This window comes from Aythya ferina, assembly GCF_964211825.1.
Source record: "Aythya ferina genome assembly, chromosome: 3".
Taxonomy (NCBI): Eukaryota; Metazoa; Chordata; class Aves; order Anseriformes; family Anatidae; genus Aythya; species Aythya ferina.
In genome coordinates, this window is record NC_140298.1 from 59,798,838 (window position 1) to 59,820,394 (window position 21,557).

General features: G+C 37.6%; 1 protein-coding gene across 1 annotated transcript in view; it reads right to left on the reverse strand.

Annotated features, from left to right (window-relative positions):
* ME1 (malic enzyme 1) overlaps positions 1-21,557 on the reverse strand; it is a 172,323-nt gene that overhangs the window by 65,582 nt on the left and 85,184 nt on the right. Inside the window, exon 6 of the mRNA XM_084513837.1 lies at positions 5,555-5,658. Within this exon, the coding sequence (XP_084369963.1) occupies positions 5,555-5,658 (104 nt within the window). The remainder of the gene's footprint in view (positions 1-5,554; positions 5,659-21,557) is intronic.

The following is a 21,557-nucleotide window of genomic DNA, read 5'->3' on the forward strand; positions in this document are numbered from 1 at the left end:
AGAGAAGGCGGGACAAAACCTTGTGATGTAGATTACAGTGTAAGAGAGAATGGGTTTAAAGTGGGATTTTAGAAGGAGGAAGCAGAATTCAGATGTCCTGCTGTGAAAGGTCAGAGCGGGTTGGTCCTGTCCCTGAGTGTCAGCCAACTATCACCCAGCAATCCAGCCTGGGAAACTGTCCCACCAAAAGAACTAGCAGGAAAGAAAGGGAAGATGGCTACAAGGCAGCAAACAACAAAAAGAATTGACTGTCTACATTCTTTTTGTGTTGGATTGTTTGTAAGGATATTCATACTGGGGGGGGGGGGGGGGGGGGGGGCGGGGGGGAGCACTAATTAATCTGTTCCCCATTGCTCAATGGGATATGCAGAAGTAGAGGCCTCCTACCTTGGCCTCTTTCCAATCCCAGAGTCCCCTGGATTTGACAATAGAAGAAACAGTAAATGAACATCTCATCTCAAAATAAAAAACAAACAAACAAACAAAAAAAAACAACAAAGTGGAGGCAAGTTGTTTCTCTTTTTCTCTGACATAGGCAAACCCAGTTGTCTCCAAACAGTGGACCTCAGCAAGCACCACTGCTTGGGGAAGGGTTCAGGGCTCCTTAACAAACTTCCTAGCAGTGGCATCATCTATTGAGAATTTAAATGTTGCAATTGATAACAACTACAAATCATGATTAATCACAAAAAAAAAATAAGATTTTCCTCAGGCAAACCAGTGCAGGTGCTACAACTAGGAGGGCTACAAAGATGGTGAAGTATCTAGAGCATAGGCAATTTCAGGAAGAACACAAACACATCAATGACTGGAAATGAAATGGAAGATATGTTCAAAGAGCAATTTTAACTGCGGTCAAGGCAGTGATAGGGTTCTGCTTAAGCATCTACCTTTCTCCTATCCTGCTGTCCACGGTGATCTTCACAAGGACAGTAATGTTTACAGAATTGTGGAAAGAAAAGGTAGCCATGAACTTGAAACATTGACTCAATGAGCCTGAGTCCCACAGAAGAACAAAATCTCAGAAAAAAAAAAAAAAAAGACAGATCTTCACCAAGTCTGCCATAGGAGGGAGTTGTTGCAGCAGTATTTCCTTCTGTGCTCTCTGAACGTCACTTTCACTTGAACTATATGGGAACATAGAGGCACAATGCAAGTCTTGGTCTTGCACCACCACAATTCACAAGAGGACAGAGGCACCGATGTCCTTGTACTCACAATCTGTGCCTGAATATATTGTCAGAAGCACTGTGTGGTCCAACCACCTCCTTCATGATGCACAGTTCTAATTACCTTTTATGTTGATGTCTTGCCAGTACATTCTCTTGCCAGAAGTAAGGTCTGTTTAGAATTAATTATTTACAAATTGAATTATATTCCAATGTAATCTACCAAACGAAAACATTAAAATATTTGTGTATTTTTCTCTTGTTGATTTATAACTCTTACAGTTGTTTTCAAAGTTAGATAAACCTTACTTACCATAAAAGACTGTTTTAAAGTAACACATGATGTGAAATGAAACACCGCTACCATCTGTGAATAATGTAATCAGGCAAATGAGGAATAATGACTACATCATGGTAATTTAGGACAGAACATACTGAATTACAATTGTCATCAGCTTGATTTATAGATCACAAGCTTAATAAAAGCACAGCATATAAAAGGCATGGAGAAGGGTTTAATTAAAATCCAACTACGCAATGGAACAGATATGACCCACGATATTAGTTTTCAAGGATCCACTATTATTGCACCTTGAAGTGAAACTGAAAACCGTCACCATCACATGCATACAAAAAGATAATTTCAGCGATATTTCAGTATGCATCACAAATCCAAAGGTTTTAGCTTATAATAGAATAAAGAGTTCTATGCAACTCTTTGGGGTTGTGGTAGCTCTGAAAGGAAACAACCTATCAGGATTACATGATAGTACTTTCTATTTCCTTAAAGTTTCTTGTCTGTTCACAGGCCAGAGGTACAAGTCAGTATTGTCCCTCCCAGTAGTGGACATTTCCCTCCCCATTGCACAGTGGCTTCCATTGGGCATGATCTGTAGCAGAAAGCAAGCTGCTAGAATGCTATTCTTCCCTACTCTGGCTTTTTTTTTTCAGAGGAGTTCAAGATAGAGTTATCTTTACCAGATGTGTGAAAAGGAAGTCTCCTTCAGAAAAAGGGAAAAATTTTCCAGAGCCTTTAAATCCACTTTTTGCATCAGACGAGGAAAGTCCCTGTTATTAAAAAGGTGCTTTTGTCCTCTCCCCTCATTTCTTGTTCCATCTCTAGTCTACATATTTTCCTCTCAAGTGTTTCCATAATCCCTTCACTGTTGCATACGAATACCTCTTAGCCATTGATATATTTCTCTTTGCATCATTGCAGGCAAGTAGGGAAGAAATAGAAAGTGGAATAAAAAGATTGAGTTATTTCTTCTGGTTATACAGGAAGTCTTGGTGCATCAACCCCAGCTACCAAAGTACTGTTTAGAAAACCTTCCTCTCATTTATTTATTAATTTTTTTTTTGCAAACACAAATATTTAAGAACAACTTGTCATTTGGAAAAATTCACTTCTGTATAAAATGTTTTATCACACATTTCTCCATAGGGTAGAACATAACAAACATTTCTGAATAGGTTTTACAGTTTGATTTACATTATTCAGTGATGAAAATATCTGTCTGTTTTTTCTCATGTTATAAAACATTTCTTCCATTTAGAATATTGTTATTCCCCTAAATTACTGCACCAACACAAAAGCAAGAAACACCTGGTAACATCCTCAGACATTCTAGCACCTGCCCACAGAAAGGGCAGCTGCTGGCACTAGTAATAAATAAGCAGACAGATACAGATATAGGTAAATAAATAAAAGCTGTTCACTGGCTTTAAGCCAGCAGAAATCCGGATACTTTCCATATCTTTCTGCCTTCTCACATCTGGGAAAAAACACATTGTACTAGTTTCATTCTGCCACGATAATACACTGGATACTGTACCAAAATCTTTTAGCAATGGATGTTTTAAGTCTTGTTTGATTTTTAATGCTGACTCTTTCATAAATAATTTTGATTCATAAGAAGAGTTTTTTGGAGGTGAATAGCAGTGAAGGCAAGAAGGGGAAAGTATCATAGTTCATGAAATTATACCTTCATATGACATGCTTCTTTATAAAGTACTTTATTATGTACCATAACATTTTCTCTATAAATGATGCTGCACCATCTTATAAAAATGCAGATTTTCAAGGTTTAACAACCAATCCAGGTGATACACATGTCTAGGAAAATTCCCCTGGAAGCCAGTAAGAAGCCTGTATAAAATGCACTGTCTTATTACAAAGATGTAACAACTTTGCGCTTTGTAATGTTCATGGTTATGTCTGTCTTAGAGGTGAATACTCTGAAAACATGACGGTTGCCCCAGAACTTCTTCCATCCTCTGAATTGATTAGGCAATATCAAATAAGAAAGCCCGTTCTGGAGTACCATGGCAATAACTGCCAATAAATAAGGCTAACCTAAAATGTAACAGACCAAACATGACTTGTAAAGAAAATACTCCTCTGTGAAACAGCCAGCAAAAGGCTAAGGAAAGTGAAAAGAGGAAAAACCTCAGAGAAACTTTCACAAGGAAAAGATAAGCAGCATTCAGGCAAAGTATACAATTACCTAAATCACTGCAAGATAGTGCAATATCACTGCAAAATCACTGCAATAGCTGGCAAGAGAAAATAATGCATAATAAATCAAATCACAGCCTGCACCTTTAACAGTCAGACCCATCATACCAGAACCAACTGGAAACACTGAGTTTCCTAGTGACAAACCAAGTAGAAATTTTCATTTAGGAGCATATGAAATCGAACAAATTTCATAGGAAATTTGAACAGATGGACTTGATTTTGTCTTAGCTGCCTCACTTTTCCCTTCATCTTATCAAAAGAGTATCATAATCAATTTGGATGTTGTACTACAGCCAAAACAACTTACAAGTAAAACATACAAAGTTTGAATTATAAATGCTCCACTTCAAACATAAAATAAAGGATACCACTGTAGACCACGACAGATTTAGTTGAGAACAAAGTGATCTTTCAGAAGGTCAAGCTAACATAAATTGCTAAAAATTACTCAAAATAATAGTTTCAAAGATGTTTAAGTAAAAAGAACAAGTCAACCAGACCTTCAGACATTACTGAGATAATACTATGCTTGACCCTGATGATTTCCTTCAGTGTATGATTTAGATGATTTAAAATGAACTATGTTTGATTTTAAAAACAAAGGGTGAGTTAGGAAATGCTTTAAGATAGAAATTCTCAAAACTCAGTCCACAGAGAAATTTGTAATGGTCCAAACCTTCCATGAAGGAGGTGGAAATACACCATTTTTATCTGAAAGAGAATACTCAAAAGAGGAGCAGATGCATTACAGGGCAGAGCCAAACCAGCAAACCATAGATCAAGAGCAAGGGATTCTTAGCCAACTGAGGGTGATGGGGAAGAGTACAGTAATATGTGGAGGAATCTGTGCTTCAAGCATGGGAATTAATACTCCCCACTTGCCCAAGTTTCTTTTACACAGGAACTAGGGCAAGAAGAACAGAGGTTGTGCGTATCCAGAGAAGGTCCCAGCATGGAGTCAAAACATTGAAGGGGCATAAGTTGAAATCAAGGACCCAGAAGGTATTTCCAGGTCCCACACCTCAGTCCTGGCTTTAGAGTTCACTTCAGACACAGATAGAGATCATGTTTTGTTAAGGATCCTGCTACTTAGGCTATTTTAGGTATGCAGGTCTAGAACTCCAAATACTTTAATGAACAAGGAAAATGTGAGCAAATATGTTATTTGACATGAAATGTAATATTTTATGCATCATGTTCTAATAATAAATTTAACTACTTTCTGTACTGGAGAAAAAGAGGCAAGAAAAAGAGATGATTTAGCATAGGTTTTTACCATGGCATTTAAAACCAAAATACTAGAAGCTTAGTCCTGTTTCAGTTTGGATCAGGGCACAAGCAGGGGTTGGTCATCTTATTTATTTATTTATTTATTTTTAATTAGGGAGAGGGAGAGTCAGTACAGAGAGAATGTAACCCTAAAACCTAGGGAAAAAGAACATGAAGACTTAACCACAACTGCAAGCAGGCAGCAGAAACAGCCTTTGCCAGGTACGATTGCTTCTTTCAGACTGCTGGCATCTCACACACAAAGTTGGGGATACAGAGAAAAACATGCAGGCACTGCACTGGGCATAGAAAATTATTAGGTAAATACAGTCCAAATCTCATAAAATAGTTTGAAAAACTAGTTCACTCATCTCAAGATGAATTTTATCACCCATGCAGAGAATTCATAAAAATGCAATATTTAAGGCAAGTTAGAGACAGCTTATAAAATACAATGCTCAAAATAAAAAGATCAGGAACCTAGCAACTCTGTTGTCATCGTTCTTTCTTCCTTTCATAGTTAAGGACATTTATTTCTCCCAAGATGAAGTTCACAGTGGAATTCTCCAAAGAATAACACAAATATATCACATACCTTGAAGTCACAGCTTCCATGAATTCATCAAGGAGATCATCATAGGCTTGACCTCTGATTCTCTTGTGTCTCAGCCCAATATACAAAGGATCTTTCAGCAGTGCCTGTTAAAAAAATGTTTGAACTACTAGATGAACAAGTTACACTAGTACATTCTACATTAATAAGAAGGGGGACAACAATACAGTGTTTGAAGATTAACCCAAGCATATGAAGTACATATCCATTTATCCACCTCTATATAAAGACTGAAGAACTGCAACAAAGAGATTAAAGAAACAGCCTTTTGTATCAAGGAAAATGGATACTCTAGTATCAAAGGAAGGGTATTGTTTCCAAGTGAAAAAGTAAAAGTTTAATCTAGAAAGTCAGGTTTCAAAAGTATCTTTTAAAAAGCTTTAGTTAGTTCTTTTCTCTTTTTCCATTACATCCTGACAGCACTCTGACATTAAAAAAGCTGTATTCTTTACTTTTATCTTCATGTTTCACAAATGCCTTCCAAAGAACACTTTGTCCATCATTTCAGCTGTGTTGACAAGCTGATATTCAGATAATGTGCTGCTTTCTAAAATTCAATATGCGAAAACATAAACAAGTCATTGATCTTATCCTTACAGCTTTCTAAAGTATCAGTTTAGACTATAGCATTCTTCATTTCAGTTATACATGTCCATCATTTGCATACGGTTCTGAATTTTTCTATGCTTAAAACTTGCAGTTTTTCTTCTTTGAGGACTCTGATCCAAACTTTGCTCCAGGACCACAAAAACACCAAGCCCATTTTACTCCATGTCTTCACTACTGGACAGTTTTATCTTGGCTTGATTTGTTTCCATGTAAAAATTTAGAAACTTACTAAATGCATTCAAAGTGTTCTGCAATTCCTTCTGACAATTTACTCCAGCAGTTCCCCGGCTCAACACATTCAGTGGCTCTCCCAGGATCACACACCCAAAGACACTCTCTGCTATTACATTTTACAGACCTCTAAAAATGAATAAGATAATTTATCTGTTGTATCTAGTATATAATCCTTCCACATGTGGCCAAACAGCTTGCAGAATCAGCCAGTAGCTTGACTAAGCACTTGTCATCTGAAAACAATTTCCAAACCCAACACTGCTGCAGAAACCTGTACACCAACTTCAATTAAGAAGACATCATAAAGAAAAATACAGACCGCCTCTCATTGCAGGACAGCCTTCAATGAGCAACACAAAGTTGTATTGGGTTTACATGGTGAGGTTTTGGTAGTGGGGGGGGGTGCAGGGGTGGCCTCTGCGAGAAGCACCCAGCAGCTGCTCCATGTCAGAGCAGAGCCAGCTCCAAAAGGGACCTGCTGCTGGCCAGAGCTGGGCCAGGGAGAGACGCTGGGTGGGCCTCTGGGAGAGCAGATTGAAGGAAGGGAGAAAAAAACAGCTGGGCAACAGCAGCTGGGAGAGAGGGGAGTGAGAAACAGCCTGGCAGACACCAAGGTCGGTGAAGAATTAGGGGCAGGAGGTTCTCCAGGCCCTGGAACAGCAGTTCCCCTGTGGTCTGTGGAGAGGCCCCTGGTGGAGCAGGCTGTCCGCCTGCAGCCCATGGGTCCCACATGGAGCAGATCTCCATGCTGCAGCCCCCCCATGGGTGGAGGAGCCCCCGGGGGAGAAGGTGGATGTAGCCTGGAGGAGGCTGCAGCCCATGGAGAGCCCCCGCAGGACCAGGCCCTGGGCCGGAGCTGCAGCCCCTGGAGAGGAGCCCCCGCAGGAGCAGGGGGTCTGGGGGGAGCTGCCGCCCAGCCGTGGGGGCCCCGTGCTGGAGCAGTTTGCTCCTGGGGGATGGACCCTGTGGGACGGAGCCGTGTGGGAGCAGTGCTTGAGGAGCGGCTGCCTGTGGGCAGCCCACGCAGGCTCAGTTCGAGAAGGATGGCATCCTGTGGAGAGGATGAAGCATCAGGGACTGACCGTAGCCCCCTTTCCCTGTTCCCCTGTACTGCTCAAGGGAGGAGGTGGAAGAGGGTGGATGGGGGGGAAGGTGGTTTTAGTTTGCTTTTAGTTTCTCACTGTCCTAGCCGGCTAGTGCCAGTCAATAAATTGTGTTTGTCTCCCTATGTTGAGTCTCTTTTGCCTGTGATGATAATCAGTGAGTGATCTGCCTGTCCTTATCTCAACCCATGGGGTCTTTTCATCATACTTTCTCCCCCTTTTCCTTTGAGGAGGGGGAGTAAAAGAGTGGCTACTATGGAATTTAGCTGTTCAGCAGGGCAAAACCACCACAGAATATTTTAGAGAAGCGCCTAAATTCTTTTTACAGTTCTTTTATGTAGTAGATCTGAAAAACCCTTGGGTCACAAACCTCAGCTGAAGACTGATAAGTAACAAACTACTGTGCTGGTCTACAGATAGTGATATTTGTTTCTGCCTCACTTTTCTTTCCACTTCAATAAAAAACATAAAAGATATCACTTACAATGTTAAAAAAAAAAAAAGATTAAAATATGTTTTTTTTTTTAAAAAAAGTTGCTGAACACATCACCATTTCAAAACAATTTCTAATGCATTACTTATAGACTTTCAGAAGATATACATCATTAGCTCAACTGATTAAACTGAAGAACACATAAAGGTTAGAACTAAAATGAATTTGTAAGTGAAGGTAATATCACTATATATTCATAATTATTTTCATTCTTTCCTTCACCAATTCTATGTAGCATTCATGTTTGAAGAGCATATTCTTTGGCTAAAATAATTTTACCTCTTTTTTTACACTATTCTAGGCGTTCTAGCAGTAAAACCAAAATCACAATTACGTATCTATCCCAGATACTGCAGAAAAATCCGTCAAGAGCTGGATGCTGCGTACCTTCTAAAGTAATTTTCTCTGTTGCATGCTCTTCTGTTTTTATACAATCGTTTCCAATTTTGCAGTTAAGAACTATTTCTGGAATGAGTTTTTCATTCCTATTTTGAGTTTCCCTAGCTATTTCAAATAACCTCTGGAAAATCTGACATATCAGGGATAATTTTATTTCTCTGGGAGATAAATTCATAGGAAATGCAAATTAACTTTTTTTTTTTTTTTTTTATCATTGTGAGACCTTAAGATGAGTTTGGAAACCCTGTGTGAGCTGCATCGTGCTTCCCACCAGACGGAGCAAGCAAGGCTGGAAAGCAGAACTGCCAAGCAGCAGGAGCCTCCCTGCTGGGCATCTCTGTCAAGAGCATCACAGGGGAGCTGAGAGACAACAAGCAAAATCCCACTGCTACAGCTTTCCTAGCTACTAGGTGTCTGCTGCTCTGTGTCCTTTGCAAGCACATCGAATGCTCCCTGATCCAATCTAGATTAAGGCAAATTGTTTTTTCCTAAGAGGCAAATTGATTTTTATTTATTTTCTTTAACACACTGCTGCAACACTTTTATCAATCAATCAGTCTGTGTTCTCATTTGCAAAATAATACCCAAAGAGGAGGAAAGGAGGAAAGGGAAGGAAGGAGGGAAGGAGGGAAGAAAAAAGAAACAAAACATATATCTTTGCCCCCTTTATTTTTAAAATTCTCAAGATGTTTCAGAAACTTCACAGCCAGACTGAGTCATACTGATTGCATCATGAAGGCAGCTTATGCTGGGCAGTAATTCTGTAAAAGTTCAAGAGAAATATGTGTTCACGTTTATGCTGTCTTTAAAAAGTGCTAAATAAGCCACAGATCTGCCTTGAAACATAGGCTCTTATCTCTCTTATACCTCTTTTTACATCTTAAATATATGTAGGCATTTAAATCTATAGCTAATACTAAAACTCAGAACTCCAAAACAGCTCCATTTATAAAGACCACTATATAAATGTATTAACCTATCTTTTCATGTAGAATACTGAAAACAAAACAAAACAAAACAAAACAAAACATTTAACTCAGTGTTTCTGGGGTATGTTTAAACTTCCAGCCTGGGAAGTCTCACAAGTGCAAACAATTAATTCAGCAACACATCGCTGATGAAAAGGTTGGCCAGCTATATACCAAGAGCCTGAAATTCCTTTACAGCTCAGTGCCTTCTACTTCACAAACGTTACAGTTTGACAAGAAATAGCCCAAAAGTTCCTTTATAGTCCTGTTTGGAACAACCTATGAAGAAACCCAGGGTGCAGACAAAAGAATTAAACATTTGACAAGTGAAAAGAACAGTGGTCATTTCTGAGCTCCGAGTGGCAAACCATTGTGGAGCTTCTCTATTTCTAAAAGGCGCTGAAGAATGAATGAGCTGCTTAAGCACATTATCCTGTTATTCAGGTCAACACCATGCAAACTGGGTCCCTGGTTGTTTGGTGTGGTTTTTTGTTGTTTGGTTTTTTTTTTTTTTAGAGTGTTCACACATCTTGAGAGATTAACATTTACTATTGACTATTTCATGGCTTTCAAAACAGATCACTGGAGAGAAAGTTCTATACCACAATCAAGTGTGTCAAGCTGACATGATGATTAGGTACTTTTCCTCAATGACTTGGGTTTCTTTTGTTCCCCAACTTGTTGTCAAAGCTTAAACTTTGTTTTGTTCTTTTGGAAACCTAATCTCCATCCAAACATAACTCTGCTTTTGCTGGTTAGTGGGTTTGTTATGCATATTAAGTGACACTGGAAAAACTGGCACAAGCTTATTTTTAGGCACGCTTATTCTAAGGCTAAGAAAAAAGTCCTAAAACATTAAGGTTTAGCAGTGTAGCACATTGAAGCTTTAATAGAAATAGGAGTTTACAAGAAGAAAGGGCTTAATTGACGCTCTGGTACTAGAAAGATCATATAGATCTATTTAGATCTTTAGGTGTTTAAAATAACAGAGTCCTTTGAAGCACCACCTGAGCATATTAAAACCATAATGACCTTTGAGGCTTTAAGAAAAAGGCAGGTCGTTTATACCATCTTACTTGTGCACACTTACAGTAAAGAGATCAGCAAACCATCAAAGTTCAAGCAAGGCTTGAGCTGTGCACCTGGCTTTAATTTATCTACAAAAGCCAAAGCAGTGAGAAACAGAAAATTGCACACACATATTTCATCAGGAGAGAACAAACATGCGGAAATGTCATCTATTCTCAAACTTGGCATCAAGAAGTTCTTTGGAACAGATACATATTTTAGTGTGTAGCTTCATGGAAAATTGGAGGTGAAGAACCCAGAGCAGCAAGACTGAGCCTTCCCACTCACAAAGATGTCAGCAAAGAGCAGCCAGACCTCTCAATGCCACCTAGAAAGTATTTGGTGTACAGTAATGCTTCAGAGCAGAAATTTTTCCCATGACATTAAAAATGTCCAACCTCTCCATTTCTACAAATGGGAAATGATGTGCATGGAGCCACAATTATAAAACTGAAGGGGAATGACAGTTGTAGGGAACATCAGAAACTCTGTGACAAAGACATGCCTCTTCCCAGAAATGAAAAGCATTTCATTTGGTCCAGTGAGACACATAATAACCTAGAAAAATGGAGGAATGCCGATGCCTTTTCAACTTTTCATATTTTCTTACATTAAAACACCCCAGATTCTTCCTGTAAAGTTTTTTTTGTCTCAGTTTTCACAGATTGGGGAAGGGCTGATGAGCACAGTGGAATTTCTGTTCTCCAGAAAAGTTGGACGCTTCAGACCTCTTTTTTGTTTCCACTAGACTGAAATTTCACTCTGTGTGAAACGTCTTCCAATAAAAGAGTTCATCAGTAAAAAATAATGTCTAAGTTTTGGACTTACCACTCACTTCTATCAAAATTAATTGTGTAGTAATCAATCTGCATTCGTTTAAACATGGGGTTTGCAAGCACTAACATGCTGAATCATGATTTTCTGCCCTGCAAGAACTGCTTACAGCTGCAAAGTGTTTTTTATGGCATTAGGAAGAACATATAAGATTTCGTTTCCTATTAGACTAGGAAGCTTTTTCTCTTTAAACGAGCTTTTTTTTGAAGTCTGAAATACAGGATGATGCCCTTAAAACAAACCGATTATGCGTTTCCAAATGCTGACTGAATTTCGGATGCACCAAATCCTGCAACTAACATGGACATTAATTGGGTTTGAGGGTGTAGAATGCTTTGTAAAAAGAAGTTTCATAATCAGGTAACTACTTTTTTTTCTCTGAACTACACTTTCCTCCTTACATATTTACTAAGAAGACACCATGGCCCTTCTTATCTAAACACAAGACCTTTTTCAACACAGTTGCAAACCACAAGGGAACTCTTGCAGAACGAAAAAGGGTCCTTATCCTCTGTTTCTTCCCAAAAGGAGATGTCATATTTGAGACGAGTTAACATCAGCTGCATGCTGGTGGACATGTCCAACAGACAGATACTACCTATAGTACAGTCGAACTAAAATAATAAATAAATAATAAACCCCCACCCGTAGCAATGAAAACTGCCCATTGGCAGACCTATGGCAGTCCAGAATTTAAAAGATGATACATTCATAATGTTCCTTTGACATCAATCCATAACACAACTTTTCAGGGGAAGAATTTCTGTGGAAAAACATTTATAGCAAGGATATTATGCACATTTGAGAGTTTGAAATAGAAATATTTATTAATATTATGATGGAGCAATATATTAACGTAACAGAAAAGAAGTTACAGTACTTCAAATTTTGTTTAAAATATTTTAAGGTTGTGTTAAAAGGTATGGAGAGTATGTCCTCTTCCATATGTGCATAATGATACTATCATTTTGCACAGCTAAACTAGGCTTTTTCAGTTATTTTTCCATGAAGAGAGTCTTGATTCAGCCAGCCCAACTTGCTCTTTCTTTTCACAAGGCTGTTTATCTACAGCTTGACCTCTGCATCCTTTGCTTGCCTTCTGCTCACAAAGGTTATTAATTTCTTAACCTGAAGAGGAATTAGCAGTCAAAGCTTTGACTCGCACAAGCACTTAAGCCCATTGCTTGTACTGTAGAGGTAGCTCCCACACATGCAGACAGCTTTGCCCAGCTGAAAAATTGTCAGTTCCAGTGAACTTTAATTAAAAAAAAAAAAAAAAAGAAGCAAGACTATAATGACTGGAAAAAATGTTTCATGGAGGAATCTTGTAACACGCTATGAAATTACCACAGCCTGTCCCAGAGCAAGAGGCTGTACAAGACCAGACCGTGCCAAGGACATTCTGTGGCCGGCTTCCGGCGCATGCATGTGGCACGGGATAAAGGGCCCAGTGTGCGAGGCCTGCAGCCGTGATGTCTAATGGGTGGCTCCATCCACAGCCTGCCCACCACCCTCATCTCCTGGTCATGCAATGTGTAGCTCCCAAAAAGCTCTCCTGTGAAGCCAAAGCCCACAAGGCTAAAATTTACCATGCCAAAAAAGTGTCACAACCTATGTGAGTGGCCCATGAAGCACGAAGTCCAAAGAGAAAAGGTGCTGCAGCCATGAGGCAAAACTGTTTTTGTTGTGCTGTCAGCTCTTTGTCAGGCAATACGTGGTGGTTTTGTTTGAGAGTCAGCTGGGGGAATCAGGTGAGCTGTGAAAAGCTCAGAGGGTTGTTGGGGTGCCGGGGGCTGTGGTGTTGCTCTCTGGTTTGAGCCTGCAAGGCTGAGTCACTCTGAGCTTACTTCTAAAATACTGGAAAGGAGAAGATACGTTTCAGAAAGAAAAAGCTCACCTCACCATTTTCAGGTGTAATTCAAGATATCTGAGCACCTTGAATCTCACAGTGCTGGTTGCAGCCAGGTGCCAATCAGTGATGCATTTGCCTTAGGAAGTTCCTTCCAAGACTAACTTTCCCATTCCCAAAAACATGGAATTCACATGGACCCTTGAACTTCTTTCTGGATTGCCTCTAACATTACAAGCAACACACTGCAGCTACACTAACTGTATATGTTGCCATCCTTTATACTGAATACTAAAAATGAATTTTTTTAAAAGGCAATAATACATCAAGAGAATGATACATTTTTTCGGAACAGTTAGGTTTTTGCTCTACCTGCTTACATTTCCAATATACTGTGAAAGAGATTCACTAACAAAAAAAGATACAGCTATTCCAGTAAACTTCCATTACTACTAAAAATTTCTTGAAGTAAAATTAATTGCAGAATCCAGTTTAAACCACTCTGTACACTACAGCAGCTTCCAGTTAGAGAAGAGCTGCAAGTATAGCTCGAGAGATGAGCTATATGAGATGACTGAAGATGAGCTATAAGAGATGACTGAAGAATACTCCAGAGTACATAATTGTCATACAACAGATGAAGTAAAAAAAAAAAAAAAAAAAGGAAAAAAAGTTTTTTTCCTGGAAATTTAAATGCCACTGGGAGTTCTTCTGGTGAAACAGCTTACATTGCCTCTTTTCAAACACAGAATCTATCGTCTCAAAACAATAAGAAGCAAATATCATAGAACTGCCATCACTGACTTTGCAGTACAAGCTGTGCATTGTTCCTAAGGAGAAAAGCAGATGTTGTCTTCTGGGCTGGATTAGATGTTATTTATGAAAGTACTGTAACTAGAGGAGAGAAAAACAAACAAACAAACAAACAAACAAACAAAAAAACTCCTTCAAAGCTATCAAGTTATTTTGTCAAATCTGCGTATTAGAAAAATAAAAAACTATGAGTGATCTCCAAGGAAATACAAATACAGTTGCTCCAACATCTTCTGTTAACTGAAAGTTAGCTTTGAAACTCTAAAACTCATGAAATCCTTTATAGATCTCACTTTTGATCCTTATACCACATTTACTTGATTAGCTGTAGAATTCTTTTTCCTGATATGTGTTTTTGTGCCTCCACCATCCAGATGCATTGAGTCCATTTTTCAGATCTACATTTAACTTCTCCACTAAACGGCAACTATGCCAAGGTGCTCATTACTAAGACATCACATTGTTAGGAGGATGGGCAATTTCTAATTTTAGAATTTCCTTAATGTATGCAACATAAAATCTAGAATGATCTATTTGCTGTGTGCCTTGTGCCAATCCAAAAATAAAGGCAAGCTTTGTACAAAGGGCACATGTGGGTAGAACACAGAGGCAGCTGTATTCCTGGGATGAACACTATGTGGAGACAAGAAACGTATCTGCAGTAACACACTTCAGTGATTATTTCATTTGCTCTTTACTGGAAAACTCTTGTAAAATGCTGAATTTATATCTCCCAACAGATGCCCTAAAATTTGGCAGGAGTAGGAAAAAAACTCCTTTTTTTTTTTTTTTACTTTATCCGTATTTATTGTTTTAAGTATCCTAGATAAATTAAAGTAAATTTTAGCAGAGGTTTTCTAACTCTTCTCCCTCCTCCTCATCTGACCATATGCTGTCTTTTTCTCCATAGACAGAAATACGATGGCACAAAAACAGGCAAATAAACTGCAGGTATTACTTCGATACATATCTCTTGGTTGTGTTACTATTCTAAAAAAAAACTCTTCCAGTTCCTCATCTTGACGATCACCTTTCTAAAGAGTTTTGTAAATGAAATAGAAACAAAAGAAAAAACTAAACTCATCTTTCATGTAACAGGGAAAAGTCAAGAGTGGCTGAAGGAAGCCCCAGGGTTAGGGTTAGGGTTAAGGTAGGATCCTTAAAAGGAAGAATTTCCCAACTATGTATTTTAAAACTCAATACTGGACAATTCCTATAAGGCCATGGGAAGTTCAGCTTTCTGGTAATGGAGCTCAGACAACAGCCTGCTCCTCTCCCTGTGAATTTTTCTCTCTTCCTTAGATACAACATATTAGTCCCCATTTAATATTTCTTTCTGTCTCTTCCTCTTAAGAGGTTGCAAATGATTTTGGTAACAGAACAGCATCACCCCAATATCTAAGGTACTAAGATATCTAGTACTGCTGTACTACTTCAGGCTAGCATGCTCCATATCATATGCTGCCAGAACTGCATCTAGCAGAGTTGGTAATGAGATCAGAGAGGCCTAATTCATTGTGTATTTTAGGATACACAAAAAAATATACAGCAAGATAAAGACACTGCATTATGTTTAACAATTTCGGAGAAATCTCCTAATGTTAACATCTGTCTGCAGGGATAGGGATGATGCCAACTCCACAAATGCCTGTAATTTGAGTTGGAATTTGGAAGACGCTCAGAACCACGGTTTTGGAGCAAGATTTCATCAGACGCAATTTCAGGATGCATAACTCTTTTATACAGTAAAACTGAAAACAAATGGTTGTCTGCATGCCAGTGGCATTTCTTGAAAATCTTAATCTCTTGACTGTTGAGAAAACAATAGTCCTGAAGAATTTGACATTGTTTAGGACTTCAGTAGATTATGCTGCATATAATAAATCTTTTAAAATAGAGATAATAATCAGAAAGCAAAGAAATCTGATAAATCTCTTGCATTTAATACATGTAATTATCAGACCACCTAGCAAGACATCTCCTACAACCACTGACATTTATTTTATATAAAAGCTTTTAGTGAATTCCCAAAAAAGCTCAGACTAACAAGCTCTCTACAGAACTGGTTGTCAGCAGCCCCCATACAGCTAATGACCATCATTTCTTCTTCATGAACCTCATCAACTAAACAGCTAACATCTCAATCTGTATGTGCTGTCACACACCCCAAAACATTTAACAATATCCTTCATAATTTGAAATATACCTGATGGAGAATGGGAACAAGCTACAGAGATAGATTAGCACCACCAAACTTTAAAAGTTTATTGTTTTTAAAAACGTGAAGGAAGATATGAACCCCCACCCAAAAATGCTGAAAGAATGCTACGGACTTGTGGGTGCCACAGTAAATGCTTATAATAAATTACAGAAGGTATTCAAACAACAATATTTAAGAAGGTTTAAGAAAGGTTAGAATAGTATCTAGAGTAACCTACATAGTACCCTGAATAACAAGTCTAGCCTCGGTGAAAATTTTTCTAGAAATTGGAGGTGTTTTATTTTTTTTTCAACTCACAGTTTGACAGCACACAAATTCTGACTCGAGTCCACCACATAGTTAACTGAACAGAATTTTAACATATCCACAAATGTATTGCTTATAAAATTGAAAATCTTATTCCATGTTATCAGCACATCTTGTTTCTGTATCAACAGTTCTGATATTTCGCTTTGATTTTCTTTCATGTGTAACTATTAGTCTCCATCATTTGTTGTATTCTTGTCTTCTCAGTTCTACTAAACCTATGGTGGCCATTCACCAAAAAAACTTGTGGTCATATTCACCAAAATATCTTTGACCCTGACATCTCTCTGTCCTGTGCTGACGCTCAGCCATGATCTTCACTGGAGCTAAATGGGCTGGGTCTCTTCCTACATATAAAGGTAGTCACATTAACAATGTCCCTTTGACTGATGGGAAATTATTAATCAAGTCTGGTGACATTCTTTTGACACTGACTTTTCAGCTGTTGACTTTGTCTATCCTAACAACAGGAAAAAAAAAGGCAGAAGCAGTTCTGTGCACAAAGTAGAACTCCTCCTGCAAGGCTCAACAGTTGTAGGAGCACCCTTCCCGTTAGCTGGTGATGTTTTGTCCCAGACACTAGGCCTATTTCCATGAAAGCACAAATTATGCATCTTATCTCACATTTTGTACTAGTAGCTATATTTATGGCACCTTCCCTCTCGTCTTCTCCATTGCTTGTCAAATTGCTGAAGAAGCAGATATCTAGCATTTACTGTTTCAGAAAGAATACAAGCCAACAAAAACAAACAGTATCTGTTGCTGTCTTCTGAGTTTGAAGAGTTGGAAATGTTTGATATATCTTGAAATAAAGTCTGCCATCAGTTTGGTCTATGGATATTCATGCATACTATCCAAAATAAGCATTTCCAGATATTCATTTCTGCCCTCTTTTATAGATCCCCTTTGCTGAAAAGTGGTGTGAAAAGAAATGAAATGGACTGACAGAATTGCTGTTAACATCAGTATACAGTTCATGCTTTTTTAATATGAGCTGAAACCGAGACTTAAATCCTGTGCCAGCATTTATGTTATTTCTTGCTAATGCCCTTTCCTCCTCAGCTTCTTCTCGTGTCCTAAAAATCCCTGCAGATATGCTGTTTGGTAAATATGACGATCCAAAATACCATCTGGCTTCATCACATTTTCCATGGTCTAATGAAGTAGAATATTTCACAAAAGAAATATTCATAAATAGCATATTTCATAAAAATAAATTAACAGTCTCAGAAAAAGAATAGCACACTCTCCTAGCCAAAATGGCAAAGTTCAAAGGATGACAATGGAACAACAGTGAGAGACAATTGGTGAGGTCTTCTCACACACTAAGCAGTAGAATAGCATTTCTTAATGATACAAATTGTTTGTTTAATAAGAGGTTGAAATACGTTGAAGAAAAAAAAAAAAAAGTTTTAACCTTTTTAGAAGCCTTCTGTGCAGTGCAGCAACCACATGTCTGAGTAGAGAGGAAAGTGAAGTGCAAATCAGGTATGAATTCACGTTATCTAAATTAAGAGCCCGTATTGGATATCTCAACATCTAAGGTTGTCTAAGCTCTTGTCTAAGCCATTCAACAAAAATAGGTAGTTTTAAGATACAGTTCATTAAACCAATTTGAGACAGCTACAAGAAGTGTTCACTTTTTTTCATAAAATTAGCCTCTGATAATTAGTTCAGGTTTGGATGACTTTCAAGCTACTCATCTCTTGCCCAGCCATTTGAGGTTTATTGAGTTCAGCAGTGGGGGCCCAGGTTATTAAGATGAATCATTCAAATATGAGATTATAATTGCTCATTCTGTTGAATCGTAAGTATGGGAAAGATAAAAGAGAAGAGGCAAAAATGTGGCTGGCTATGTGGGTATACTAGAAAAGTCTAGATTTGGGTCTAGTACCCATACAATGTAAGAAGTCTGAATGGTTACAAGGAGACTGTGAATACTGATCTTCAGTATTTTATGGCAGTGTAAGTCTTTAAGCACAGGAAATACAGGACAAGGGTGAAGTTAAGTCTGGATTTGAAATATATAATAATATATTATTTTGCACAATATGAATACTAAAAATAGAAGATTTACTTGAAAGTCGCCTTTAATTTAATTGTACTAGAACATTTGATTGTGTTTTAGAGACTGTAGTAACCTTTTTGTTGTAAAATGACAACAGTAAACCCCAGGTGAAGAAAATTAAGCCTTTACATTTGTTTTTTGTTGTTGTTGTTGATGTTGTTTTGTTATTATTTAAAAAGGACTGTAAGCATTTTTGCTACAAAATGTAGACCAGGATAGGTTTTATACTTATATTAGGACAAAAAGTGACAAGCATTATAACAGAAAATTTTAACACAGAATGCCTTTCCACTGTTAAGAAAGAAGCCCATTACAAGTGAATACACAGGTAATCAAAATGTTGTTAGTATACCTATTATGAAATTAAGTTAGAAAAATACTTAAACAGAATAAATGCTTAAAAACCAAGCCTCTTTAAATTTGAGTTTTATTGATAAATCTGCCAATACTCATATCTACTAAACTGTGCCTAACAAAATTTGAGAAAAGCATCTAAATGAAAACAAGGGAGGTGATGTAACACATTCCTCTGGGAATGCAGTGGTAAAGAATAGCACATGATATTCTCCATTTGCAAATGAGTCAAAACAATTAACAGCTCTAAATATGGTGAGGAAATGCTCTTCCCCTTTGTACACAATTAGTTCATAACAGGGGTAAGCAATGTTTTCGTGTTCAGCTCTCCTAATGCACACTTAGTGAATCCCTTAGGAAGCACAAGCCATTTGTACACAGTCTTCTACCAACTGAAGAATTAGAAGGTTTAATGCAAACAAGGAAACACCTAAGCACGTAGAAATAATAGTAATTAAAAGAATTGGGTCACTGAAAAAAGCCTGGACTGAAGAATGAGCCATTTTCCATTCCTAAGGATAAAGACAGAAACTTTTTGACAGTTGCCTGATGCATCTCATCAGTAAGCCTGCCTGCACACATCACACTGGATATGTTTGCAAGAAAAGAGTCTATGAAAATTGATTATAGTTCTCAGAGTAAATCTGGAACATAGAAACATATGGAAAAAAAATAAAAGAAACGGACAAAAGTCAGATGCAAACTACCATGCAGTCTGACATATTTAATGAGATTAAAAGAGGAAATGTGGTTTCCAAATAAAACATAGTATTCCAAAATGCAGAATATTCTGTGCAACAGAGACCTCCGTGTTAAGTAACAATTTACCATTTCTGTTGATGACAGGGCCATGTGAAAATATGGAATTTTCTAACATCCCACACGTATTAACTCTGTGTATGATTTAATGGACACATCTGCATGAGTACAAAACACTTCCACATAAATGAATGTGAAGTCTGAACATGCACCTATGGTTAGATTGAGATAGAAAAAACTAGTGTATACTATGATTACTGGAATTTAAAAAATAGCAGAACTCTATATTACTTCCGAATATCATGTGAAAAACACAAAGTTATCAAGAAATAGTACCTAACTTTGTGTGATGAAATATATTGAAACCAAATATTACTAACAATTTGGGCTGATGTCTGATTAGAGAGACATTTGGAGACTCTTATTTGACTCATTATTTATAATAATGGAAATGTCTGTATTAGAATAAAAGTCACATATATCAAAATTTATGTTTATTTTTTTTCCACAAGATTCAGAAGAGCACATAAAGAATTACAGTTCCTTCCCTATTCTCTGAATAAAGTCCAGGAAAGTCAGTAGATACAAGAAAGCACAAAGCAAGAATTCTAAGCTACAGAAGATGACTTTTGATAAGTCCTAACTTAACCAAACCCATTGCTACCATCATTATAAGAATTTCAATATCAAGTAATTCCAATGTCAGTAATAGTTACCAAACTGTCCCCACACAGCCCTACTTATTCACAGAAAATGAGGCAACATTCTGAATTTTTGATGGACGTTTGCATGGTGGTTTGTTTCTTACTTTAGTTAACAGAAAGTCATGTACTTTGAAATACTAAATTTCCAAATAAATTCTGTGGAAAAATCGTAATCAGCCCTATATGTTTTTAAATATCACCAGCTCACTCACTTCTCTGATCTGTATGTAAAGCTCTGTGCCAGTGGACATATTCCAGGGAGTATCTCACTAGCTCAGGCACATGGGAGCCAAGAAGCTTCTCAGGAAACTGCATCAGGCTGAAATGCCTGATCTACAGAGAAAAAATAATGAGGCATGGGAAATCCAAATGAAGTTTTGGAATCAGCTTTGGAATTTAAATGATGCTCCCCCTCCACCAAAAATGTAAAGTAACCCCCCAAACTAGTCTATCACAATTTATCAGTGTTTTAAGAACTTCATGTACATGTGACTCCTTGGAGTAAAGGAGGTTTATATTCAAGTTTGAAGTGGATTGTAACAACGGGAATGTACTTGACATCTTTCTTTAATGAAAAAATAGAGTTTATTGCATCATTTGAAGGACTCATCTCATGTCTGTAACAAACAGAAAGCTGCTACGAAAATATTAATGAGAAAGAAATAGCAGTGATAAGATATGACTCACTAAGAATAACATGAAAATGTTAATAAACCTGAAGAAAACACAGGGAAGATGATGTGTATAAAAGCCCAAAGAAGGCCTGAGAGACATTGGCATTTGCCACTGATATGCTTCTAACAAGCAAACAGAGGAACAGAAATATCTAGCTGAAACTGCTCTGTGATTTAACTAAAAATGCCACTCTACTTGAATATTTAATAACAATATAGATGTAGTCCTTCAATTCAATATCATGAATTACTTTTCCAGTATGTGAAAATTATGTATGACTACATGATTGACTATGTCCTTTGCTGAGTATGTCACCTAAAAACTATAACCCGGAATGCAGAGCATTTTTGGCAGCAATTGAACTTTTAGGTTAAAAAGTGGATACTTCATGATAAATAGTAAATATTTTTTGTCACTATATTACATTTGTTTTAAAATTACGTGTGTAAAAACTGCTACAAGTTATCCTCTAGCTCTGATGCATTTAACAAGTTAGGTCAATATTTCCTTCTGAGAGCAGACTCGCCT